Source organism: Alosa alosa, chromosome 24, assembly GCF_017589495.1.
Source record: "Alosa alosa isolate M-15738 ecotype Scorff River chromosome 24, AALO_Geno_1.1, whole genome shotgun sequence".
NCBI lineage: Eukaryota > Metazoa > Chordata > Actinopteri > Clupeiformes > Clupeidae > Alosa > Alosa alosa.
The window spans coordinates 13,019,387-13,046,588 of record NC_063212.1 but is presented as its reverse complement, the minus strand read 5'-3'; the positions used below and the strand labels follow the sequence as shown (position 1 = coordinate 13,046,588).

The following is a 27,202-nucleotide window of genomic DNA, read 5'->3' as shown; positions in this document are numbered from 1 at the left end:
GCCCGTGAGTAGCCTTTGTAGTAGAATTTCCCCATTATGGGTCTCCATAGCTGGCGGTTGACACCACAGTGCCCCTGCTACAAAGAGTAGAAGTCCGCTATAAAACATGACCACCTAAAGTCTTTAATTAGCTGCTTACGGTTATCATCACATTACCAATATGAACTGTTACAGACAGCTGTAGGCCTAGTCCATGTCAAGGTAACACGAAGTTGCCACCACAGCACAGCGAGCGGTGAGAAAATGTCGGGAATTACTAAATGTGAGCACGAAATACATATTTCGAGAGCTCAATTTAGGCCTACAACGGGGTCACGTTGTATTAATTCGAGGGCTCAATTAAAGGAAAACGTGCTCACGTTTTATTAATTCGAGGGCTTAATTAAAGGAAAACGTGCTCACAAATTATCACGACCAGAAAAAATATCACTTAAAGTGACCTCTCCCGGGCTCCGTAGGGTATAAACAGTATTAAAGCCAAAAATAACCGCACCCTAGACTACGCTATGACACTCTTTAACTGGATTCCTAGAAGTCCTTATTTGCTCATTGCTCCTTTCCTCACTCAATCATGCCACCCACTATTGCTGCCCAATGGACATCATCATGTGCGCTCTCTCTCTCTCTTTCTCTCTTTCTCTCTGCTACTCTGAATGCACCAAAGTGTAAACATTAGAAATATTATCAATAAAAAAGTTTCTTGTACGATGCTCAGGAATGGACAACTAGTCATTTCTAATCTATGTATGGCAAATCAAGACATATTGACTAATCTTAGGTCCTGTACTTAGTGCAGTATTTTGCAGAATGACTTGTTTTCACCAAAAAATGTTTGTTCTGTCTTCATGCAATTAAGGCCTTGTTTGGTATATTTAGCAATATATTATTTGTCTCCACAATTACAGTTCCAGAGCAGAAAGACTATAGATGTTATTATTAGAACTTAAAAACAGACATGCAGGGCGTTATCCCATCCATATGTCAACAAGCCATATGATTGGTACGATGTATTCACATGTCGACTTTTGGCCGCGGAAGGTGCAGGATATGTGTAGACTGCCATTTTGGCTTTACGAACTAACCCCATGCATATCTATGGAGGATTTTTTTTTTTATTGATCTCGAGAAACGGAGATCTGTGTGAAAAATTGACGGAATTCCCCTTTAACAATTTGTGATTAGGCTACAGCGGCAAGTGACTATTTTGGACAGTGGTGAGTGACAGGCTATTGTAGCATAACAAAACAATTTATGTCTTTACATGGGGGCATTTTGGGATATTGGGGGGACATGTCCGCCTCAAAGTAGGCTATATTATGATTACGCTGTTGGAAAGAACCCACTGGCACAGTGATGATCAGATTAGTAAACTCTAGTCCATGCAGCACTTATATACAATGTATGAGCAGGATCAACATAGCAAACATTATAAATACAACAACAAATGCATTTATCATAATAAAGACTCTGCTTTATGAGATAAACGCAATTACCTTCAACCGGGGTTTTGCAATTGGCCTCACTGTTGCATCTCGTCCTTTGTCAACCAATTCCCTCTTCTTGATTTTTGGCATTTCCCTCTCTGGCTGATCCCTCTCTCTGTGATATTGCATTGCTTTCACTGGCTGGAATGGATACTTCCATCTCAGTGACACTCGAACGATCCCCCTGGTTCCTCCGGCTGAGTCCCTTAGTGTGTAATCTCCTACAAGCACAAACATTTACATCAAAGTAAAAACACTGTTGCTGTTGCCCTGGCCTCCTAGCTTGATTACTCTCTGGGCACACTGGCCACCCCCATACTGCCTGACCACATCCCCAGTCTGTCTTTGTGGTCGTGTAGAAATTAAAATAGCAGAACTATTCAATTAGTCAGTGCTTTCTATATTCAGTAGATCCTGACAAATATTTGTCCTTCTGATGTGAAACAATTTTTGTGGGTATCTGTGCAGTGTGATTGTCATGGGTTTAATAGTTCATATTAGTATAATGTTAATATGAGCAGTGGATGTTTTTTTTTAATTTGAAGTCAGAATGTGTTTATTTCAATTTTTAGAGGCTGTGTCTGACAAAAATAAAATGCTCCAATCTGACACTAATCCTGCTGTACACCAGTATCTGTCTCCACTTGCAAAATACACACAGATAGGCAACATTTTTAATAGCTTCATGAAACCCGTAAATCTTTTCTGCCATTTAGCCAAACACTCTAAATTACACCCCCTATACCCTCTATGAAACAGGTAACTGAACTGTGGCAAGATACATTTACAACCATTGTTGTAATGTTTGAAAATTCTCCATCAGGTTTCATCTTGCACCAGAAATATGAGACACCATAAATTGTTTGCAAAGCTCATCCCCTCAATTCCGGTTCCTATCAAGTGATCATCTGCATTTTCCTGCTCAATCCATTTCCTTATCTCCCCTCTTTTTCATTCAGGTGAACTGCACCCAATTTTCTTAGCATTCACAGGGCCCCACAGCTCACACATACCTACCTACCCTTTAGATTACCATCTCTACCTGTCCTTACATGCGGTTTTGTGCCTTTGTGCAAGACAAGCAAGACAGAAAAGGAATAAGTTAAAAATATTTTCCTTTTTTTAAGTATTTATATTTTACCTATTTTTACCCACTCTTCCTACTTACAGTATACTTTACCTACTACAATGTGTTTTCAAATGTTGCGTTTAATACTATGGCAAAACTGCTGGACAGGCCAACTTATGGACTCTGAACTATAACTGAACTCTGAAATTTATTGCTGAAGTTAAGCTATTTAGTGGATCGAAGTGTAGTAGAGTTCCTTCTGTTTGCTTTGTGTTCTTTCTGTAGTGTTGCTTTGTCTTCCAAAACATGCTAACATTTCTTTGGCCTACCTGCTCCTTTTCTTCTAAAGTATATTTTTGTTGGGCATTTTGCCTTTAATCTGATAGGACAGTGAAGAGACGGTCAGGAAGCGAGTGGGAGAGAGATGGGGTGGGTGGGATCGGGAAATGACTCGAAACTGTCTAGAACCCGGTCCTCATGGGCACTTGGACCCGAATGGTACAGGCTCTGTTCCCAGTTGTGAAAAAATATATAATGTCCGCAACACTGCTTTTGACTCCCATATATTTAATGCACAACAGGCAATGTTATTATTATTATATATATTTTCATTTGAGTAAGTTTTTTTGTCCTGCACAGGTGGGATGTGCACACAATAACTTTTTGCTGAACGTCTGTTCCCAGTTGTGCCACAGCGCCCCCTGGCCTACACCTGCGCTTTACTAGAAATTAAAATATGATCACAGACAAGGATGGGCAAAAATACATCAAAATGTATTTTAAAATAAAATATAAAATACCCTATTTTTAAGTGTATCAAAATAAACTACAAAAAGCAGTAGCCATGTCATCATGTATCAAAATAAAATACTGTATTTTTGTAGTTTGAAAATATTAAAAATACTCTTTAAAGGCAGCATGAAATCACTTGTCAAACCATCTGTCTATTTACCGTAATCTATTCCTTCATCAGTACACTGGCTCTAATTAAGTGGACACTGTTTGAGAGTGACAGCTTTTCTCTGCCTATGAGACATGCCAATCTGTAAACTGTCAACAGATAAACTATGCTGACCTGCCTGTTACATCTCATAGCCTAAACAATGTAGCAGAGATGTACTCAAAAAGTCACAACTGAACTTGTAAAGCGGTACAAACTAACCACCAAACCAATTGAGAGAGCCATTGTTTTTCTTTAGGCAACTTGGGGCAACTTGTTGAGCATGTTGCAGGCAACCACAGAACATGTTTTCAGAATGAATGATCATGTTAATTTGCCTATTGATGAGTAAAGTTCAAAAGAAAAATAAGTTGCCCAATATTAAAGGGAATAATACTAAGCAGGTGCGCCTGCAGTAATGAATGCTATGGTACGCACATCCATCTAGAGAACCCCCAAACCACGACAATACTGAGCAACACTGCCCAGCAACATTGCTCAGAAAGGTGTCTTGTGTATCATCAGCTTTGGAGGACACATACACATCACAGTCAAAGTTGATCCAAAGGTCTATCAAAAATAGGCAAAGTTTTAAGTGTAGGTGAGCATGTAACCATGTGGTTGAGTGAATTTATTGTGTGTGTGAGTCACCAAAAGTATTAATTTTACCAAAAATATCTGTCCAAATATAACCACCACTCAATCACTCACTACCACAGTATTGGCACTACAAACCTTTAATTGGTCTACCAGTTGCCAGGGCCTGCAGCGAGATGGATGTCTTGGCCAGGTAAGCAGGTGGCATCTGATCCTCATGGTCATCGTACAGGTAAACCCACAGTTTGCTGCAACACAGGTACTCACACACATCTGAGGTTACAGTCATTTGATAATTTGCCACGTCCTCAAACACAGGATCTGAAGTGCAGTGTATGACAGGAGAGGAATGAGGAGGCAGGTCATACAGCTGGTAGGTTAAGTAAGCATCAGGAGGTTGCTCCGGCCAGCGTGCTCTGAGACCAGTACAGCGATCTAGCACAACCTCCAGTTCATTTGATGTTCCTGTGTCATGTTTCCCCAGCTCCTGTGACTAAAAAGTGGAACAAGTTACATACATACATTCCACCACACACACACACACACACACACACACACACAATATAAACATACTGTACACATTAAAAATATTTAGCATTCACATTTATTTTATGTTTAGTTAAATAGTATTTGTCCTAATAATTATATATAGTGTATAATTTGTTCCTTTATTGTTCATACCTGTCAAAACTTTTTTTCTGGGTTTCTCACGTATTTAAATTTTTGTCTTCCCATTTCAATATTTTCCCATAAAATATTCCAGTTTTTAAAGGAGAATTCCGGTGTGATATTGACCTAAAAACATGATGTATTGAAATCTCGGCTGATCCAAAAATAAATCTAGTTGCTGCTTTTTTCCAAGCGAGGACTAGCGGTAAGAATGAACTGGTATGATAAGGGGATCAGATTCTAGCATGGATTCCAGTTTCTTCCAGTAGCATCAACTGGAATCCATGCATTCCCCTATTTTTTGAATCTAATCCCATAAAATCTGGCTCAACTTATCGCTAAATTCAAGATGGCTGCAAACGCTAAACTTAGAAGATACTGTCTGTATAAATCGTCTTGTAACTACCAGTGCTTTTCAAAGTTCTCAATGTCTCGTTTTTTAAATGTCAGGGCCCTCGAAGTCTACCAATGAAGTGTGGAGATACATTGAGCCTCGTGAAATGGGTGTAAAACAGTGATTTATTTGCATGGCTAGCCGATGCGAAGCACCACTATTGAAAAAAGCTGTTGGTTTAACTAGCCCAGATTTTGGAGTGCAGGGGACAAGCCAGATGGGCTATGAGACATACGTTCACACTCAGTATCATGTTTCAATACACTTTAGGTCAATATCACACCGGAATTCTCCTTTAATACTCTCATATTCTAACATAAGCCCTACCACTGGACCTGTCAGTCTCTGTACTGTTGTTCTGTTGCTACCCCCTCCCTTTGCCAATCTGTAAGCTCCACACCTCGTTTAGTTAGTGCAGCAGATTTGTAGTCTGAACCTTTGCTGTTAGCAGAGGGATAGCAACAGGAAGATGAATGTTGATATGTTTCTGTATTTCTCTCTTATTTTCAATGCTCAATGTTGACAGCTATGCTATTGTTTAAAGTGTAATTCCGGAGTAATGAAGCATCAAGCACTTAGTAAGTGTACTGGGAGTTTATTAAAAAGACTGTTCGTTAATCTGTACGCTACAGTGTGGGGAAAGTCTGTACAAGTCAATTACCGAATACATCGGAGTTCAGTTCGAGCAGGAAAATTTGTGAATTTATGGGTGACTGAAGACGGTAGGTAAGTCTTGTAAAGGAGTCTCGCGGGACACTTACTAAGTTCTTGATGCTTTGTTTTATGTGTATGGACCCTATTCATACTACTGCTGTGGTGCTATTTTGAGCACTACTAGTGGTTAAAAGATGGCGGTTTGGATTTGTTTAGTGATTGGCCCTTTGTACTTGCACTGTTAGCCATCTGGGCTGTAAGTGCTAACGCCGGTCAAACTCGGTACTCCTTCGATCAACGTAATCCAGCTCTCGAGGGGGTGTTCGACTTGTTGTCATGGTGAAAAATACCCTGGGTTCGAATTGCTCCGTAATTACACTTTAAATGAATAGTATGTGCCGTTGCAAGATATTTTTTGTGTATATCAAGATAAGGTACACTCGTTTTATTAAAATGTGTGTTCATTTTACTAAATTGTACTTTCATTTTTGTAAAATGAGCACATGATTTAGTAAAATGATTGCACTAATAAAAAAATAGCATACTAGGTTGTAAAACGAGTACACAATATACTAAATTGTGCGCACAATCTAGTAAAATGAGAGGTCAATGAGAGGAATACACAATTTAGTAAAATGAGCACACAAATAGTAAAATGAGCACTGGTTCTCTTAATATACAAAACATTTGGCAATGACAGCTCTTGGGCTCCGTAAATTAGGTAATTGTATCACCTCATGGACGTGTTCTCTCCAGTCCTGTGGCTGCTGAGTCATTCTGGGTCCTGTTAGTTCCGCCAGCTGTCTGGCAGCAGCTCTCTCCAGCCCAGCCTTCCTTGTTCCAGTGGGCAGGTAAAGTCGTACCCAGAACTCCAGCACCCCAAGGATTGCCCCATCCTTTCCTATTCCACAGTGTTCGTGTCATAAATGATTATCAAACAATACATTAAACACTGAATTGAAGGTGCTTTATGTAAGACATTCATTGTAATAAATCATAAAATGACCATAATATGCCATCAGAGATTAAAGAAGCATGCTTTCATGTTTTCAAATACTGGCTTCACTAACAACAATGGTACAGGCAGGATATTCACAATTCAGACTTTCATTTGCAGCCTGCAAATACTATTTATGTTTTGAGTTTGTGTTATGGCCTGCTGCGCCACTTTCAGACAATTTAACAATCACACAGGCATTAGCATTTCGTCTTTTGGACTGCCAGATTAGCCTACTTAATGCTTTCAAATGTTTTGATTTTGGACTGCAATGCCCGTTTTAAACCCTAGTGGTCATTCTTATATATACATGTAGCACCTTTAAATTGCACTTAAGTGTATTTGAGGAGCATGTACATGTAATATGTCACTCAAGCAGCATACATATTTGCATGGTCCCAGATAAACTTCAGACTTGTTTTGGTTGGATGCTGCTATGTGCAAGTGAATCTAATCCAAATAAAACTAAATGAATCTAAAACACAAATCTAATCTATCAACCTTAAAACTCCTGTACCGGTCAGGCTTTAATTTCTACACAGAAACAGAACAATACATACTGACCTGTAATGTTTGTTGTACCACTCAGTTGCTCCCCTCTGTGTTCCATTGCATCCAACAAGGAAATCTGTGCTCGACCACAGGTGACAAAACGCACCCCACCAAGCTTCTGGTGAAGATCTGTCATGACAATGCCCCCCAATGCGGCAAGTCTCGCTAAGTCCGAGGGGGACAAGGCGTAACGAGAGGTGAAGCCGTAGTTGGGCTGGACTCCAGTGACCAGTGGTGTTGAATGTGTCTCAAAATCCAACAAAGCATATGTGCAGAAGGTTGTCACCTCTGTGAGTACTTTACGTTCTTTTGACTGTGTCTGTCCCATGAGTCGTAGACCAAGGGGGGTGAAGGTGGCCCCCCGAAGATGAACCTCAAGTAGTGACTCTCCTCTTCGCAACTGAAAGACTGCATTATCCTCCTCGACTGGAAACACATTCTCTTGATCTTTTTCTAGCCACATGTACTCTGTTGGTGTGGAACGTTTGTAGAATTTAGGACTGTATGCCAGTTCTCTGAGCTGAGCTGAAACATAAATAAAACTAAACAAAGTCAGTTGGTACTAAGAATAAACTTGATAAACTTGAATGATTCTGGAACACAGTGACATAAGGTAATACTGTAAAAAAAAACTGTTCCACTGTTGCAACAACATTACCCTGTAATGTGATTATCTGTCTCATTCTGTTTTTCAGCATTCTCTCTTTCTCAGCCACTTTTTTCTGAAGCTGTTGTTTCTCAGTATCAGCTTTGTGAATGACCATGTTTAGTTCAGTCTGCAAAGGTAAACGAAAGCTAGAGTCAGCTAACAGAGAGAGAGAAGCACTTAGGGATTATTAACATCCTCAGTGTAAATAGACGTAGAGTGTGAGTTATTGTGCGTGCATTGATGTACAAACCTGTAGATCATTACTGATCCTGTGTTGTACCAAAAGCAGATCTCTAGTCTTATGCAGTTCAAACACTGTCTCAGCATAAGACGCCTGTAGACTGGCCATATCACGAGACTGGTCTACCCCTTTTCCCTTCGAGCCCAATATGTGTGTCCCCTCTTGGCTCTCCTGTTGAAGCCTGAAGGCCTAAGAAAAATACAAAACAAAAACTGAGCCACTGGGGACTATGCTGATGAAGCAAGTTCATCATGCCCAGGTTACAGTATATTTTCACTAGCTGGTTGGATAAAACCATAAGCTTTGGCACAGAGGTGGTTATAAACTTGTTAACCCTTAAAGGAGTACTGTCACACCGGTGTGGCGGGAATGTTGGGAAATTAACATTCTGAAGAATATCTGGGTTCATTGAATTCAACATAGAATTTTAGAACCTTCAATTGTTGCGGAACGGAATCTTATGTTAGAATGTTCAAAAACCTACACCTTTAAGTCAACCCAGGATTCCCCCAGCTGGTTATGAGCATGTTCACATGAAAGAGTTGATGTTGGACTTTGTTGGCAGCAGATGGACAGGTCTAGTCTAGAGCAGTGGTTTTGAAAGTGGCGAGAAGGCGCCAGGGGGGCTTCAGCAAGTTGGAAGGAAGAATAAAAGCAATAAATAAATAAAACCACTACAGAGAAACTAATGGTAATACTAAAAACATGAGGAATCAAAATCTGACTAAAAGAGACACAGTTTTGACAGCCAATATCAAAAAGGCAAGCTGGGCATAAAAATAATGGGTTTCCTAGATGTATTTTAATGGATTTATATTCATATCAGCGTCTCACTAAAATGCTTATCAAACATCAAACACATGTGATGGCCTATGGAAAAATGAAAAGTAATACATAGCGCACAGTGGCGGGTGTGGGGGGTTAAAAAAGGAAAACTTTTAATAAGAATATGAAATGGTATGGAGGGAGGTGGGGCATGCTTCCACTCGTGTTAATTCTCAACTAGAGGGTGTAGGCTTTTAGAAAATATGTAATTAGGCTGTTCATTTCTAATTAATGTTACAGGCCAAAATACATCAGCCATATACTTGGTTCATTTATACATTATGACTATGTATTGAGTATGATATGGAGGAAGTTGAGACATGTTTCAACTCATGTTACTCACATAGAGGGTGTAGGCTTTTAAAGAATATAGTTCAGGTGGTTCAATTACCACTCTGGTTAATAATCTACCTTACTGCTAGAGGACAAAATGTGTCAGCCATTGGGCATGGTATGGAGGAAGGAGGCATATGCTACCATACCAATGGGCATGGAGGAAGGTATCATATGTTTCAACTTGTGTCAAGTGTGTTTGAATTCCCTTCTTTGTTAGCCTGGGTGTTCCCATGCTGCCTTGCGCGCGATTTGATTCACGCTGCTAAGGTAGCCTGGAGACCATGGAGCAAATTTTCGCCTGAGATAGGGGACCAATCACAGAACAAGGGGGAAAGCAAGACGATGATGAGCTATGCACAGACGCATTTGATAGACATCCGTGGCACCCAATGGATCTGGGCATTTTTTTCAAATACGAGAAAATTAATGTTTGGTTCCCAGACCACGTCTCATTGAGAAGTGGTGGCGCTAGCCGGGCTACTTCTTTGTAGCATCCGCTTCTACATTCCACAATGGGGTGAAGTTCACCTTGTCTAAATAACAATTTCCTCATTAGCATTACACTTGAGGGTGAAGATATTTAGGCACATCAGTTTGTCAAATACAGGAACTTCAAGATACATAGCCTTATGATTCTCTTGTTCAGTTCTGCACCTGACTTGAACACTCATGTCATGAATTAGGAATCTCAGGCACAGAAACAAAACACATATGATTTTGGCTTATTACTGGTAATTATAAAATGGTTGTCTGACAGCTCTATCATTTTTTTCTGTGAAGGATTGGAGTTGTAGGCACTTGTTCTTCTTCACTCTTTATTGGACCATTCCAACCTCATCAAAAGGTATAAACTCCTCAGGCACAACTTGTGGTTTCCCACCACTGGTCTGGAGTCATGCCTAGTAGTTCTAATGAATTCAGGGCAGTTGGTGTGGGGAACATGATACAGGATACCACATTCAACACAACACTCACCAGACAAATTACTACAATAACACTGTAAGATTTCTATAGTAGTTCTGGTAGTGTATAATACCTCTATGATGATCTGTAATACCTCTATAATGTCCTTACTCTCTAGTGTACTCTATAGTACAGCATTACTTATAGGATGTCCCAAAGTACTATAATACTTAATAGTAGGTCCCAAAATGACTATAATATAATATAAGTACTATAGTTAATTTTTGTAAGGGGTGTTTTAATATAGGAAAAGGAGATTTTCCCATCGACAAATCTGGACTATTACAATCCATTGTTGTAGTCAAGGTAGTGAGAATGAGTCATGATTGATGACCAGCTAACCTTCTCTGATCACGTTGCATCAGTTGCCCTGCCATGTCGCTTCACTGTACAACATAAGAAAAACCAAGCCGTACTTGACTCAGTATGCTACCCAACTTCTGATACAGGCCATGGTCTTCTTGCAACTTGACTACAGTAACGCCCTCCTGACAGGCCACCCAGCATGTGAAACTCTTTCAGTTGATCCAGAACGTGGCGGCGTGCCTGGTCTTCAATCAACCCAAAAGAGCACACTGCATTAAATTTAAATGGATAATGCGCTTGCCTGGTCTCCAGTTCTGCACCCACTTATTTGAATGCCCTCCAATGAACACTGCCTGGCTCTGCCGCTCTTACACTCATGGCAATCCAAACATTTCTCATTTGCAGTTCCCTGTTGGTGGAACGCACTACCAGCTCCGACCAGTTCCTACAAGAACAGGGGCATCCCTCTCTGTCTTCAAAAACCTCCTGAAGACCCAACTGTTCTGAGAGTACCTCCTCTGCACTACAAACAACTGGGCATGCTGAATCTAGCACTTATCATGAGACACCTTCCCTTGACTTTACTTTGCTTGAACAGTCATCCTTTTTTATGCAAGTAATACTTATTGCAGCAATAACATGTCCTAGCCGCACTGTACCTTGTACTGATTGTTTCCGCTTTGGATAAAAGGGTCAGCTAAACCCCTTTGTGAGTTTTTCTACCAAGTGTGATACTTTAACCACAAAATTATCAATTTGTGTGTTTAACTGCCCTGCTAAAATGCCTAGAGAATTGTTTTTTTGTTTGACAAACTAACCTTGATTTGGAGTAAAATTTCACTCAGGTCTTCAACACTCATGTCAAACACCTAGATATGAGAAAGAGATCAATTGACAATTTACAATAAACACATGCTATGCTAACGCATTAAAAGCCTTTGTCATAGGCACTTTATAACATCTTACATGAGTCACAGAGTCCAGTCTCTCTTGCAGTATTGTCACCTCTTTTCTGTGCATCAGAATTTCATTCTCTAATCGGCTGTGTTTCTCCCGCAGCGCTTCCACCAGAACTACATGTGGACAGAACACAGGGGACATCGCCGAGTCATTTCTGTGCTTCCTTAAAGCTATTGCAAAAATGTGTGTTTTGTTATGTTATAACACTAAACCATCCATTTGTATCCGTAAAAGTAAATAAAAACTAATTCAAGACTACATTCTTGATACATGCATTCATTGTTGGTGCCCTCAATAAAGGATTGAGGTCATTGTAATCTGTCCATTTGTCCTTCACATCATTACTATAAACACTTGTTACTGCATACATTGATGTGTGGACAATTGCAAACTAGTCATCATGATCCCGGTGGTGCCGTCAGTAGCATCAGTGCCTTGTATGAATGCAACCCAGGTCAGATATCCGACCACAACATGTCTCTGTACCTCGCTTTGGATAAAAGCATCTGCTAAATGATCAATTTGTACCTTTGCTAAACTAAACCTTCAATTATAAAGTCATTTTTTTCTTTCATGAGATGCAGGTTTGAAATGACAAATGAGTAATCCCTTACAAAAACAACTGCAGTTTTTTGAGTGTCATGAACAATTCAGTATCAACCCAGACCCAGACATCTGAATGGCCCCTGAGTCCACAGCTAATTCATGCAATGCTGGTAGACTCAGCTTGTCAATTCTTACCCCTTTCGTGTTTCCTCTCTTCCTCCAGCTTTCTGATTTCCAATCTCATCTTCTCCTTCTCTTCTCTTAGCATGTCTTTGTCTTGAGTGTCAGCAGAAAACGTCTCATCCAGCTTCTGTGTGTCCTGTTTCCAGACCACCAGCCCAACCTTTTCTGTTGTGCTTTCTTTTTCCAGTGACCTCTCCTTCTGGCCTTGTGTTGAAAGAGTACTAAAAAACAACAGAAAGGATGTAAGAGCTGGGGGAAGTATTCATATCCATTAAGTAAAAGTACAAATACAGCAACGTCCAATTTAAGCTACAGAAAAGTACCAATACAACAATAATTCTCTACAATTAAAGTCCTCTCTGAAAAAACTTACATATGTACGTAAATAAGTATAGCAGTAAACTCTTGGCCAGTTGAAGTTTTAAAGTAAAAGTACTGGTTTGGTTCCTCTGACAGATATACTGTATTCTTGTAGATTAATACTGAGTCATATCCATACCTGTCAACTGTTTTTCCCGGGTTTTCCCGTATTTCAAGGTCATCTCCCAGCACCCTCCCGTTTTGTTATTTCTCCCGGAAAACTCCCGTAATTTGCATGGCCATCAAACTTCATTTTAAAATTATTGATCCATTCATTTTTTCTGTCAGTCTGACATCTCTCTGGTTGCCAGATAGTGTATGAACTACACCAGTGGCGGAACAGAGTCGGAGTCACTGCCGGGCCGGGGGCGGGGCATATGACCCAGACACAGAAGTCAGAGCCGGGCCAGGGGCGGGGCACATTACCGGGCCCTTTATTAAACTCATCATAACATAATTTTACAACATAGGCTACACTTTCCCGCAACAGCGGGTCTTACAAGCGTCAGCGCCACGGAGAGCAACTATGTAATTTTGAAGTCCATCGAACATACATGAAGTGTAACCAAGAGAACAACAACAAAAACATTAGGCTACATGACCCCTAATAATAAAACAACAATAATACACAGCACTATTTGAAGGGCATACGACGAGCTTTGTGCTCCGCGAACTCGTCCACGATGCTCTGTGTATGTCCATTTTCTTTGCTCTCTCATTCTCTATGGTGGTTTTAAATGATCTTTAACTTGGAGAATGAGTGCTCAGAGGTTGCAACGGTGATGGGAAGAGTCAAAAATAAAATTAGGGCGGTGCAAATCACTGAATGCAGAAGTTACTGCTGGGTGGTTGCATTGGCGGAGCGAGGGGGTGGTTTCGGGGGCTCAAGCCCCGAATCTCTTTTCAAAAGCCCCGAATCTTTTTTTGTATGTGTTTTCAATTTCCAATGATTCTAATTTCTAATTTAACTTCCCCTCGGTTTCTCTGTAAATGTTACAAAATGTAGCCTACTATTACTGAGCAAATATCCCTTACTTTCAAAGCCCAATATTGACAGATAATCTGATTTCCCACACGATGAGTTTAGGCAATGCCAGATCCGACATGCGGTTTACGTCATAAACCTGGCAGGAAAGTTCAGAGCGGCGCAGTCAGTTTAAACAGCAAGCCGGTAAGAAAAACTATTGTCAAGACATTATGCAATTAGGCTACTGTACCCTGGAATACAAAAATAAACTTCAGAAAGACAGAAAGTTTGTTGTATTCTGTAGTCTGTATTCTGTAGTCTCAATGACCGAATCAGTAGATATACCTGTTGTCAGTTGAGTTCGCTCAATTTATTGTAGGCTAGTAGCCTAGGCAAATATGAAACGGAGATGTAACGTGGCTACCGGGCGATTTTGAACTTGTTTCATGCATTTAGGGCAAAAAAATACCATGGGATTGATGTGTTCTCCATTTGAGGAACGTAATCAATTGGGGGATGCACAGACAGCTCAGACACAGAGCATAGGCCTAGGTTAGGCTACTTTCACTTTCTAGAGCGCATTCATTATGTTACGTAAAAGATGCTTCATACCAAATCAACGATCAAACATTATCAAATGTATCATGATGATGTGTTGTCACAAAGACTTACTCCAAATAGAAAATCGAAACCAAAATCGTGTAAGTGTTCTCTCACTGACGCCTGTAGGAGACAATATCGTTGATCCAATTTTGTAAATTTGCACGTCGTAAAGTTCAATATGAGAGTTAAAATAAAGCCAGTCATACAGCAGAACATTTTATTCAATATTTTACACCTACTAAATCATCAAAGTAAATTTCAAAACTTTTCAGCAACCGTAGTCATAACTCGTCCTGACAGGGGCAACCTATATAAGTCCCACTCTGATGAAAACGATTGAAAAGAAACCGCATGATCTTAGCTCCTCCGGCCTTGTGCCGTGGGAGAGGCCCGTCCCACCTTACCCGGAGGTGGGGGAGGGGCGCCCACCCTGCGGGTCCCGGGCCGGGGGCGTGCCGCACCCCCCGCACCCCCTCAAGCTCCGCCCCTGAACTACACCCTACACATACACGATCACTTACTTTCAATTCCAACCGTTTTGTCATAGGCTAAAACAAGGCGATGACTGCGCAGCCTGAGTCTCGCAAGCAAGCGGGCTAGTTGAATAGCCTACTCCAGAACTAGCTGTTGTCAAATTATTGGCAATTTAAGTGATTAACACATCACATAAACTGTTAATTAGTGTGGTGTTGATACACAATTGGCAACTTGTGTCCTCAGAACCGAATCTGACAGTAAGCAGCTTTGAAGTTTTGGAAGTAGGCTGCAGGCAGGGAGGCTGGTGGATACATTCTGGCATGCATAGGCATTCCGTAAGGTAAAAGCAACGGCCGAAATGCAGTGTTGAAACAAGTGTATGAAACATGTTAAATATGCAAACACTGATCCGGTAAACACTGACTGCAGCCCCCAAAAAAAAAAAAAAAAAAAAAAAAAAAATCTCCCGTTTTTGAAAGCTAAATGTTGACAGGTATGGTCATGTCCATCTGTATAATGTAAGAGTCCCCCATATTCCTAGTACTGAAGAAATGTTCTTGATGGTCCGTGGATTCCACGACCATCATGACCAGACACGTCTCAAATGAAACCAGACACATCTCAAATGAAATAGCTCAAACTCAAGCAGGCTTGAGGGAGGCTTTAAGAGTAGCCAGCAAAAGTCTCATAGAAGACAGGCAAGAACACTCATTATAATAATGCTTCATTTGTGCATTTTTGGCTCATAAATCAGAAGTCCTCATTATCACCTTTCCACTAGTGTGTTGTAAGATTGTTTCAAGATATTGCGCTCTTCCTCCAGATACGAAACATGTTCCTTGAGCTACAAATAATTAGGGATAGAATACAATTAAAGGATTAGAAATAGACTGAAACGCAATTGACTCCATTAGCTTTAAATAAAAAGACATAAAAAAAAAATAAATTCAAAGAAGGAAAGGTTGGTACATAACAGTGCTTGAAGGTGCAGTACCTCCTCCTGACTTTGTAATGACATGCTGGCGGTGGCCAGCTGATTCTCCAAAGTCAGCCTTCTCTGTGTCTCTTCTTTTAGTTGGATATTCAGCTCCTCCACCTTTTCCAAGAGTGTCTCCTGACTTTCTCGAAGAGCCTTTTCACCCTAATCCATAACATTATTCTTAGGGAAACATCTTCAAGACTGAGCAAATAGAATGTTTACAGAAATGTTCCTATTAGTTTGCAAATCAATACTGTACTTAAATTGTATTGAAAACATAGGCATGAAGGGAAATCCTTATCAAGGAAAGATTATCTATGACTGATCATGCTGATTCGTTGATTTTGACAAGTTGCAAAGTTATAGTAAATTTGAATCTATGTAGTACAACTTTCACACAAGGTATCCCAATGGAAAGGACTTTGAAAAACAAATATCAGAATAAATATTCTCTATATAAATTAGGGTAACACTTTACTTGACAGTATCGACATAAGAGTGGCATAACACTGTCATGACAAATGAACCCTAACCCAAACCCAAACCCTAATCCTTATCCTAACCTCTAACCCTAACCCTAACTGTAATCCTAACCCTAACTTGTTATGACAAAAACCGAATGACAGAAGCGTCATGTCATAAATGTTTATGACTTGTTTATGACACGTGCATGACAGTGTCATGTTACTCTTATGTCGATTCTGTCAAGTAAAGTGTAATCTAAATGAGTACTATTAGTAATCTTATTTGTGCAGATTTTCAGAAATATCATTTCTGCACTGAAGGTCTTACTGTCAGGTCAGGTGTTAGCCCATATAGTTTTTTTTTCTTTCAAAGAGGATTATCAGAACTAATAATAATCATTATAAGAGGGATCTTTCTTAGAATGATAACACATGGATAGATGTGGATGTTTCTGATGAATTTCACTTACCTCTCGTAAATGGCCCTCATATGCCTGTTGACACATAACAGAGGACATCAGGGAACACAAACAAAATGTATTAAGACATGGGCATAAAATAGGGCTTTTCAAAGGCATAGCAAAGTAACAGTTTATCTTTTTTGTCAGGGTACTGCTTTAAAGTTTAACTGATAGGTGTTTCACTTACAAGTACCAACAAAGTATTCATAAAACGACACCTTTTATGGGCTACAATGATTTATGTCTGAGTTGATGAATGGTGACAACTGGTTGATTACACACTTGTTTATGGGAAGGAAAACAGTCCTGCCTTTGATTCAGAGAAGAGCAACTAGATAATCCTGGATTCCAGGAAGAAAGCCCCGCCTCTGTAGCGCTCTTTGGATTAAAGGCCCCGAGGTGGAACGTGTTGATAATTTCCCTTTCGGGCCTGCAAAGCACCAACCTAAGCTAGAAAACCCCTCAGCCACTGCCAAATATGTACAGCTCAGGAGTGGCTTTATTTCAGGTGAAAGAAGAAAGCTATAGCCTGAGTCATCAGTCTTTATTGACCGTGTCAATTCTAACAACAACAAACTTCATCGAAAGCATACATGTATAGACGGAATGGTAAAAGGCCACTGATTGCTGGCAGCCCAACTGGTATCAGTTGTGGCTATAGGTCATAAAAGCCTTTTCTCTTTACTTGTTTCCACAGTTACTTTTTCAGTGTCTGTCCCACCTCTTGCAGCATGTTGAATTTCTCCTGTATCAACAGGAGTGCAGCACTTTTGTCCGATAGCTGTTTCTGGAGGCGAATAAAGTCTATGTTTTCCCTGATGGTCAGCCTAAGGAAGGTACGCAAAAGGTCATCGATCAAAATGAGTCTGCATTCAATTATATTCATGAACTAAATTCACATGAGAAGAAATGTTTTGTTTATTTTACCTGTGTCCATCTGCTTGTTGTTTCTTAATTTCTTTCATACTTTCTTCAGTGTCTTTAAGAGGCTGTGGTGCCTGTTCCATCTTACTAGCTCTCGCCTGCTGAGTTTCAAGCATGTTAGATTTGCTGTAGAAATTGAAAAAGAATAGAGTAGAATATCATTTCCAAAACATGCATATGCAATTCTTTGATCTTTGATCCAAAAATTATGAGTTCATGAAAAGTTTTAAATTAAGGAAAAACTCTCCATTATAACTTAAGCCAAACCTCAGTTCTTGTAGGGGGTGGTTTACATCATGATAAAACAATGAAGATATGGTAAGTTTTCTACTGGTACCAGTTACTGCCACCAGCTATCCCTCAAATGCCACAATCTTTGCAAATATTTAATCTGTGACTGCAAAAACTCTTACTTAAGTTTAATTTCACCTCTGGCTACCCCCCATGGAGGTGCACTATTGTATGGTACAATGTAAGAGGTTAAATATAGAATCATACTGTTGTTCTGAGGACACATTCTTAGGCATTTGAAGCATGATTACTAATTGACATTAAGACTACCACAGTGACACCCATCTTGTTTGGTCATTTGTTTATAATTGGACCTACAGTCTCTCAGTGTCTCCTCTGCTTTCCTCCAGAAGGCTAAGTTTGTTTCGATAAGATGTCTGCCCTGGATGCAGAACTTCCCCCTCACTAATCAAACCCCCTGTAAAAATAAAAGTGAGAGGCAAAAACCCATTAAATCATGTGTTATTTAAAATACCTTCCTGTCTCATTAGTATCTTTAAAATTGTAGTTTCGAGAGATCTGAATTTTATAAAAACAAAATATTTTCTGTAAAAGAGTAAGGCGACAAGAAGAGACATCGAATGGGCAAACATATGACTGCACTCTCTTAATATGTTCTTAGTTCCATACCTTTATGCAAACGAGAGGGGCCACGGCCTCCCATATCCAGTATATGCTGCCTGGCCAGGCTGAGTTTGTTCTGTAGTAAAGTCTTCTGGCTCTCCAGAGTAGCCACACGGGCCTCCAGCTCCTGGATGGCATCCTCCGTCTCTCTGTCCCTTCCCACAGCAGTACCTGGCCTGCCCTCCCTCAGACGGAGCAGCTGGGTAGAAAGCCTGACAGAAAAAATGGAAAATAAATAATATAAAAAAATATAACAATAAACACAGAACAATAATATAAAAAATACTGTACATAAACACATAACAATAATATAAAAACTATAAATAAACACATAACAAACAAGCAAAAACATAACTTACTAAAAGCAAATATATGTATATTTAATATGGCAGGTGTGATAAAGGTTACCTGCGCAGCTTCAATTCTTGTGCCCGAGTGTGTTGCTTCAAGAGAGTATTTTCCTCTTGCAGTCGCAAACATTGGTCCTCCAGTTGTTCCCGTGGTACAGAAAAAATCCGCTGACGATCTGAAGCTGAAGATAAGAGGGAGAGATAGTGGCAAAGACAGGATGAGGCTGGAGAGAACTAAAAAAAAAAAAAGATTTTAAAACAGGAGGTAAAATGTAACCCTGAAAAACCCACAAAAATGACTGATGTTTAAATAAAACCATTAGCACTTATTCTTTGTTGATTACAGAATAATGTTTTTGGAATATAAATTTTGTCCTATTCAAATGTGGTCATGCTCCACTGTTAACCACTAGTCAAGACTAGATAAGTTTATTTATATAGTGCATTTTTATATTGACAGAGTGCAAACCAAAGCACTCATAAAACACACAATGTCACACAATGATGATAACAATATTGAAAAATATGATAACATTATGACAGACAGAGACATAACAAACATATTAACAATTAAAATGATTAAATTAGAAGGTTTTCTTTGAGAGACAAAAAGCTCCACTTTGATAGGGTCTGGGCACCCTTTGAAATCTTGATATCAGATATCTTGACACGACATTTAAACATGTGAAAGCACCAATGGAGAATGCCTTTCCCTGCTTTACGACCTTTCTTACTATCGACAACTAGTGTTGTCATTGTCTTGTCTTTTCTTGTGGGTGTCATATGTTTTTATGTTGTTTTTTACGTGGTAAAAACTTGGAGAGCAATAATGATATCTTGTAATGTTTTGTACTTCCTGTCTAATGATTCTCCAATAAAACCCTATTTGACAAAATAATAAAAAAAAAATAAATAAAAACAAGATACTGAACAGAGCGGCGAAACTACCAGCAAATCACCTCTATGTTAGGATGCACGTATGGCATAGTTAGTGTCTGTCACGATGTAAGTGTTGGAAACATTTCCAAATCAAGAGTCACCAAACTCTATTCACTTTGTGAATGAGTCTGGATTTTTCCAGGCTAGAGAGCACCATGGCTGGTGGCATCTATGCATGGCATGGGACCTGCTCTACGAGGATCACCCATAAAGCACTGTGGTGAGTCCAGCCCAAGGGCATTAGTGAGATCCAACATCAGTAAAGCCAAGAGAATAATTAAGGACACCCCAGCCGTTACATTAGGCTCATTTACCTGCTGCTGTCTGGCTCAGTAACATTTTTTTCCACCAGGCCATCAGGCTGATGAACAATAAGAGGCTGATAGGGGAGCGTATCAGCACGTAGCCCTATTGCATACAACAGTTTCTGCTTGACGTTGAAGTTGTGCAGATGACTGAATGATCAACTGTTAAGTCATAGTGATCATCCATATTCTCTAACAATTTTCTTCCAAAATACAATAATCAATGTTTTCTCTAGTTAGTTTCAGAGGGTAACTGGTATTGTTATCCCCAGTCTTTCTTACTGTAGCCTACTCAACAACAGCACTAGATGTCAGTGTTAACATTTCTTCATGAAATGAAGAAATTAAATCATTGTGTGCTATATGCTGTTGGCTATTAAAAAGAACAAGAATGATGTACATATCTAGAGTCATTTTCAGCAATGGCATTGAGTGTTTAATAATAATAGACTTCAAAGCATGATCTTACGTTGGGCATTTCTTAACAGTGCACTGTGTGGAATTTCTTGGTAAGCACGAGTCCTCTCTGTTGTTTTTTTGTTTGACCTTTGGTTCAAATATTCTGTCTGCTAAGAAACATAAACATAAATAAACATGACCAGCATCTATCTTTAATGACCACAGTGAGTCAGGACCTTGGTTTAACATCTCATCTGAAGGACGGCATCGCCTACAGTACAGTGTTTCCGCCACTGCAATGGGGCATTGGGATTGGGATTGGGAAGAATGTAAATTACTAGCCACCCACTTCCAGCACAAACTTAGTTTCCCAAGGAGGTCTCCCATCCATCCAAGTACGAATCATGCCCACACTTGATTAGCTTCAGTAATTCAGCAAGGACAGGGTATCCATTGGTCTGGTCTGATTAGATTAGATTTGATTAAATTCATGATTTAAAGCTTTTGTTATTGGGGCAGGCTGCCCCCACTTTGTTTGTTTACAGTTCATGGAGCCAGGGATGTGTAAGAGGACGAGGCACAAATAGTGTTTTGTGCTTAGCATCACTTACATTACCTTTACCTTTTAAGCTTTGCAGAGTGATGAACTGAGGAACTGAAACTATACTGAAATAAATATTCATATTTCAAAATTATGGTGAAAATAGCACATTTAGTAAAATGACAATTCCATGCAAAACTGTCACGTCCATAACGGCAACTAAATGCCATGGTATGATAGAAGTTCTACAACCAAGAAGAGTGAATGCTCAAATTTCAAGTAATCATAATTCACATCATACCATACCATGGCATTGTGTTGGCGTTATGGACGTGACAGTTTTGTGTGGAAATGCCCAAAAAGAAAACAAAGAAATGAAAAAAAAAAGTGTTTACCGTGATTTGCCCATTATTTTAGTCCCGCTTTGCAGTTAGTTATCTAGTTTTAGTTGAGTTGAGTTTAGTTAAGTAAATTGATGTATCAATTGGTATCACCTGCTTGAGGATTAATGAACACTCTTACCTTTAATCTTAAAAATCTGAGGCCTCCGCAACTGTCTCATGTCTCGACTGGAATCTATCATTTTGGGGAATACAGAGAGATGCTGGTTAACACACTCTCTCTCTCTCTCTCTCTCTCTCACACACACACACACACACACACACACACACACACACACACACACACACACACACAAACATACACTCAGACACACACACACACACACACACACACACACACATATATATATGCTCTCTCTATCGCTCTCTTTCTCTCTCTCTCTCTCACACACACACAAACACACGCACACACACCTTGCATGACTGCCATCACCCCTCCTCTCAGGCCAATATCCCTCACTGGGAGATCACCTGCAGTCTCATCCATGGCTAATGACATTTCCAGGATTGTTGTCTCCAGCCAATTAGAAGATATTTAAAGCCATCACCACAGGCTCCAGAGATGACAGTTGATGTACGGTAAGTTCATCACAGACGCCACCATAGTGCATTAACTCCCTAAACAGGAAACACAAACTTGTTTTTTTCAATGGTCCATAATCACACTTAAAGACGATGCATTAGTAAATCATGGAGATCACATTCAGTGCATTTGCAAAACATACAATAATGTATAAAGTACAGGCACTTCAGGTTCACATGACAAGTTGCTATATCTTCACTTGGGGACCGTCAACAGTATTATCAAACACCAATTTATAAGTTAACACATCAAAATTATATTTTCGTTCATTGCAGTGGCACTTTAAGGGTCAAATGACTTTTGCCTGTTGGGTTGGTGAGTCCACATACCAAATTTGGTTAATCATAATTCATTGCCTACAGGAACCAGGGTTCCCAAGCACATAAGGGTAAAGGTGCCTACGGTAACCAGTGTTCCCAAACACATATGGGTCAAGTATAGGTATAGATATAAAGCATTGTTCCTATTTGAGGCACAGCAACTGATTTGGATTAGATGCGAAGAACACACACTTTTACAAATCAATTAAAATATTTTTTTAATATATTTTTTGTGGGGCCAACTATGATGCTGATAATGGAACTCTCTTGAAAATATATGTATTTGTGTAATATATGTACCAACAAGGGAGCACCCAAGAGCAAGGATTAGAATTGGGGGGGCACCAACAAGGGCAACAGGGGCAAGGAAAAACTCCCTTACCAAGGAAGAAACCTTGGGCAGATCCACGGCTCAAGGGGCTAACCCAACTGCCAGGGGTCTTGGTGTGTGTGTTGGGGGGATGACAGGGGAGATGGGATAGTGTGCTGTGTATGTGGGGAGAGGGCTATTTGTGCTACATCACAGCTCCCCCATACAAGAGTTAACTTTTGTAACACTTGGTCTAAGGAACTACAGGAAGACCCAAAGTGTCCTGTGAAGAATTTCTAAAGACAATATTCCATAAGGTGGTCACATCAACCAGACTGATATGCTGCTCATACCCAATATGATCAGCCCCAAGAATATTTTTTGGGCAAACATATCAAAAGTTATTAACCAAAATACACTTTTCTTTGTGTGACACCAGGGCCCACTAGAGGTCAAATGATGCAAAATCTTTGGAGCCTTCCACACAATGGAACTCTAACTCGCAAACTCAGAGGCTCAGAATGGGAGGCGGGCTTGCAAGTGTGGGTATCATATCCGTTGAGCTTACCATATCTGCTAGGTACGTCATAATGAAATTACATGTCACCACCTCATTCACAAGCAAGGGCGATAAATCTAGACCTAAACCTAGACCAGGCCCAACCAGAAACAACTGATCAATTAGGGTCATTCCACATGAAATGAGCCAATTTCGGAAAACGTTCCTGCTCAACCCCATAATATTAATTTGGCTCACTGATATTGTGTGCCTCTGTACCTTAAAGGCAGGTCTACAAATTTACATCCAAATTTGGAGTATTTTGAAATGTTCTTTACAATACATGGACAATGCTTTTGCTATAGGTTAACAGTCTACATATTTTGATATATGGTCTTTTTGGCCCCACCGTCAACTTCAAAGCAGTGCTGCCTGGAAGGGTTAGACAAAGATTAGGGGTTAGGGTTAGGCTAGGCAGCACTGCCTTGAAGTTGATGATGGGGGCCAAAAAGACAATCAAGCACATATTTTACATGTGTCATACACTTGACGTGTCATTCATGTGTCATACACTTGACATCTGTCTGTCACACCTGTCAAATGACAATGGCCTAAATTTGGGATGGTGTAAAAACACTCATCTTTATGACCCTTCCTGGAAAAACAGTATGAGGTGCAAGCCTATTTTTTTTTCTACCGGTATCTGTTGTAATAGTCTGCCACCTATAGACAGCTTTAAAGTGCTAGATCTAACTTTTCTCTTTTACTGTCCACGAAAATCAGCAGCCAAAATGGTTCAGTGCTGTGGGGCTGAAAATGTAATAGGATAGAGATGATATGCTTTTGCACATGTATAACATTTTGGAATGGTAAAATCCTTCATTATTTCACACCAGTCTGTCTTCCTGTCTGGGTGTCATTTAGGGAAAGCTACTCCGTTTTCAGAACTAAAACACACAGCTCTAATCTACTGATGTAAATATGTTAAATCCTTGTAGATCTCACGGTAATCTTAATGACTTTTGGGGAAACTAAAAAAGTGGAATTACCAACTTAAACAGAATAAATTTGTCTCAGAGAGAGAAGCCTGCTCTGTCTTTAGGCTTTTTGTGTGTCACCATTTCAGTTGGTCTCAAGTCCTGTTAAATGCATGCTGCACGACTCTTTTAAAGCAGATCTGTGTTGTCATATCCTTTTTAACATGAGCCTCTCAACCCCACAGACCACCACTGATATCTGCCATGCATCTAGTGCACAAGCTAGCACCACCTCTAAGTAGAATGAATGTTTGAACCAAAACACAGTTCTAATCCACTGATGTGAACATATTAAATCCTTGTAAATCTAAGGGTGACCATTCTTACGGACCTTTGGGAAAACTAGACTATATTTGGGAAAAAGTGGAATTTCCTCCATAGCTTAAAAAAGGTTTATACTGTATATACCGGTACTTTACTGTAAGTATTTTTTGTGAGTAAATTTGTTTCAGAGAAAGAAGCCTGTTCTGTCTGCATGTTGGCTTTTTGTGTTTCACTCTTAGTGGTCTCGAGTTCTGCATGCTGCCATGCTGTCTGACCAGTCAAATCTTTATCAGAGCCTCAAAACCCCACAGACCACCACATCTCTGTCATCAAGGAAGTGTGCATCTAGTGCACAATCTAGCAACCTCTCTAAATAGAATCTTAATTAGGGCTGTAGTGGAGGCTAAACACAAGTAAACACAATTGATCAACCTCTGAAATTTCAGAAATAGAGTTCATCACCTCTTATTAGAGTTTATCCACTACTCAAAAGAGTTAATTCACCAATTGCAACTTTTAACATTAAAAAATCACACTGTATTATCCACATCACAATATCTGCACTCATCAACACTCTATAATGCCACTTGTATTGTTATAAATAATAGTTCAGTTCACATTCCGTAATTTGCAAACAGATATAATAGCATAATAGAAAAGCATGTTTGGCGAAGTCTCTGGCCAGGGTCCTGAAGTGATTTGCGGGATCGTGCAGGAGTCAACTGTGCAGGGAGTCGTGCAGGATTCCGCAATACACCCCTTATCCTTGAACTATGGGGGAGGCGTAAGGGGAGGTGGTGGGTTGCCCGCGGAGTGATGCCGATGCTGCAACTTCGGCAGATAGAGGCAGACTGCAAATAAACTAGATGTACCGCAGAGCGGTACAAAATATGACCGCCGCCCAGTCCAGCACATTTTTTCCACAAAAAGAACTTGTGTGTGTGCCTGCGTATGTGCCTGTGCATGCAAAGCGTGCATATATGTCTACTGTGTGAGTATGTGTCATTTGATGATTACTGTGAATATATGTGTGTGTGTGTCGTGTATCTGTTTGTGCACATGTGTGCACATGAAATGGGTTAACATGACCCTGAGGCAAACATACGGGAAAAATGGTCATCCTAGGCCCTACAGTTCTCAAGATATTCACAGAGAACTGTGTTCGCCCTACCCTCCTTTCTTCGGGGTCCAGTCCAGCGGGGGGCTACAGACCAAAACGAAAAAACGATGGTTTCATGCTATCCATGTGGGGTTACATGCCCACCAAGTTTCGTGTACCCGGTCTTTCAGTGTCCCGGAATCATTGACGGAAATTTGGGCATGCGAAAAAAAAAAAAAAAATCTGACTAAACCTATATGACCGCGCCGGCAAGCTGCGCGTCATAATAACCTGTCTGATTGAAGGAGGCGTGGCAAACTCCGTCATGCTCCTCCCGAACTTCTGTTTGTAAACGCCATTTAATAACCTCCACCATTATCAAACATGCTCTGAATGCCTTTTTAAAAAATCAGATACCACATGGTACAGTCCACCTTACCGTGATCACAGAATTCCTAGTTTACCCACCTCTTATTTTACTACTACACCCCTGACTATTGTGGAATCTGAAGCTACAATATCTACTCTCTCTGGAGGACCAAGCTCTTAATGTTGCTGGTTACAGTGGAAGCTTTCTGGAATGGAGACACAAATATTGTAATTTTCCCACAAGTTTGGTAAGCAAGGGCTGGTCATAACATTAACAACAAAACAAGGCAATATAAAGTATGCAAGTAAGAGACTGACTCAGAGCTTTTACTTCAGTGGTCTACACCTCACACACACCAAGGCAAAGAGGACAGGAGGAGAGTGTAAATATATAAGTTTGATGTAAATTCAATGTTATTTGTCTTGCAAACCGTTTATCACAGCAACTAGCACCATTGGATAGTGAGTGTCATGCAATTTCACATATGCGTGTCATATCTGTATGATGAGAACTATATGAGAAATTCAATTGAGAAGAATGGGAGTGGATTTGGAACCAAAATGTATACCATGGTACACAATTTAAAACGCATGCAATTAATATCAAAAAAGTGGTAGGGACATGTCCCTACCGTCCCTACCATAAATTACGCCCATGGAAATATGCAACCTAGTGCTGCTTTAAAGACTTTTATTTGTTTATTTATTTATTTTACACCTTGAAATCTGAACACCATCTTTAAGGTAGGCTACATATTGTGCTCCCAGTGTTAATAACCTGAAAATTAATAACCTGAATAAAAAATAATTGTGAGAAAACACAAAAGGAAACATTTTACCTTTTGAATCTGACTGAGTCTTCAGAGGAAACGTTTTCTCTTCTCTTTTCTTCTTCTTACATTGAACAGGTCATAAAATCTGATAGCTGATGGCTTCCATGAGACGGCTTTCTCGGAGCAGACAGTGTGTCCACTGCTTAACTGATGAGTCTAATCACTAGTAGGTTAATCCTTAGCTATCTCCCTCCCCCCAATCCTTAGCGATCTCCCTCCCTCAGATGTGTGTGTCTCTGCCTCAGAAGCAAACTACAGAAAACAATCTATATTTATAATCATGTTTTTTGACATGGTAGCAGGTTTCCAGTACGCACAAAGCGGCATATGACTTCTATAAGGATTTCATGCGGACACAACAGTTATTTCCAAAAACTCTTACTTAAAAATCTGTTATGGTATGGTTTTGTTCATGTTGGCAATTTCATGAGGAAGAGT

At 40.0% G+C, this 27,202-nt stretch overlaps 1 protein-coding gene across 1 annotated transcript in view; it reads right to left on the bottom strand.

The window, feature by feature from the left end:
- Positions 1-26,898, bottom strand: part of rpgrip1 (RPGR interacting protein 1) — a 32,380-nt gene extending 5,482 nt beyond the window's left edge. The window contains exons 1-20 of the mRNA XM_048236798.1: positions 26,771-26,898; positions 21,865-22,068; positions 21,572-21,625; positions 18,924-19,047; positions 18,522-18,727; positions 18,210-18,309; positions 17,604-17,726; positions 17,398-17,503; positions 16,686-16,709; positions 15,767-15,913; positions 15,543-15,616; positions 12,378-12,586; positions 11,643-11,749; positions 11,495-11,545; positions 8,256-8,435; positions 8,015-8,132; positions 7,369-7,881; positions 6,542-6,708; positions 4,229-4,583; positions 1,494-1,705 (exon numbers count right to left, since the gene is read on the bottom strand). Of these exons, the coding sequence (XP_048092755.1) occupies positions 1,494-1,705; positions 4,229-4,583; positions 6,542-6,708; positions 7,369-7,881; positions 8,015-8,132; positions 8,256-8,435; positions 11,495-11,545; positions 11,643-11,749; positions 12,378-12,586; positions 15,543-15,616; positions 15,767-15,913; positions 16,686-16,709; positions 17,398-17,503; positions 17,604-17,726; positions 18,210-18,309; positions 18,522-18,727; positions 18,924-19,047; positions 21,572-21,625; positions 21,865-21,949 (2,955 nt within the window). The 5' untranslated portion in view covers positions 21,950-22,068; positions 26,771-26,898. The remainder of the gene's footprint in view (positions 1-1,493; positions 1,706-4,228; positions 4,584-6,541; positions 6,709-7,368; positions 7,882-8,014; positions 8,133-8,255; positions 8,436-11,494; positions 11,546-11,642; positions 11,750-12,377; positions 12,587-15,542; positions 15,617-15,766; positions 15,914-16,685; positions 16,710-17,397; positions 17,504-17,603; positions 17,727-18,209; positions 18,310-18,521; positions 18,728-18,923; positions 19,048-21,571; positions 21,626-21,864; positions 22,069-26,770) is intronic.
- Between the last annotated feature and the right edge of the window lie 304 nt (positions 26,899-27,202).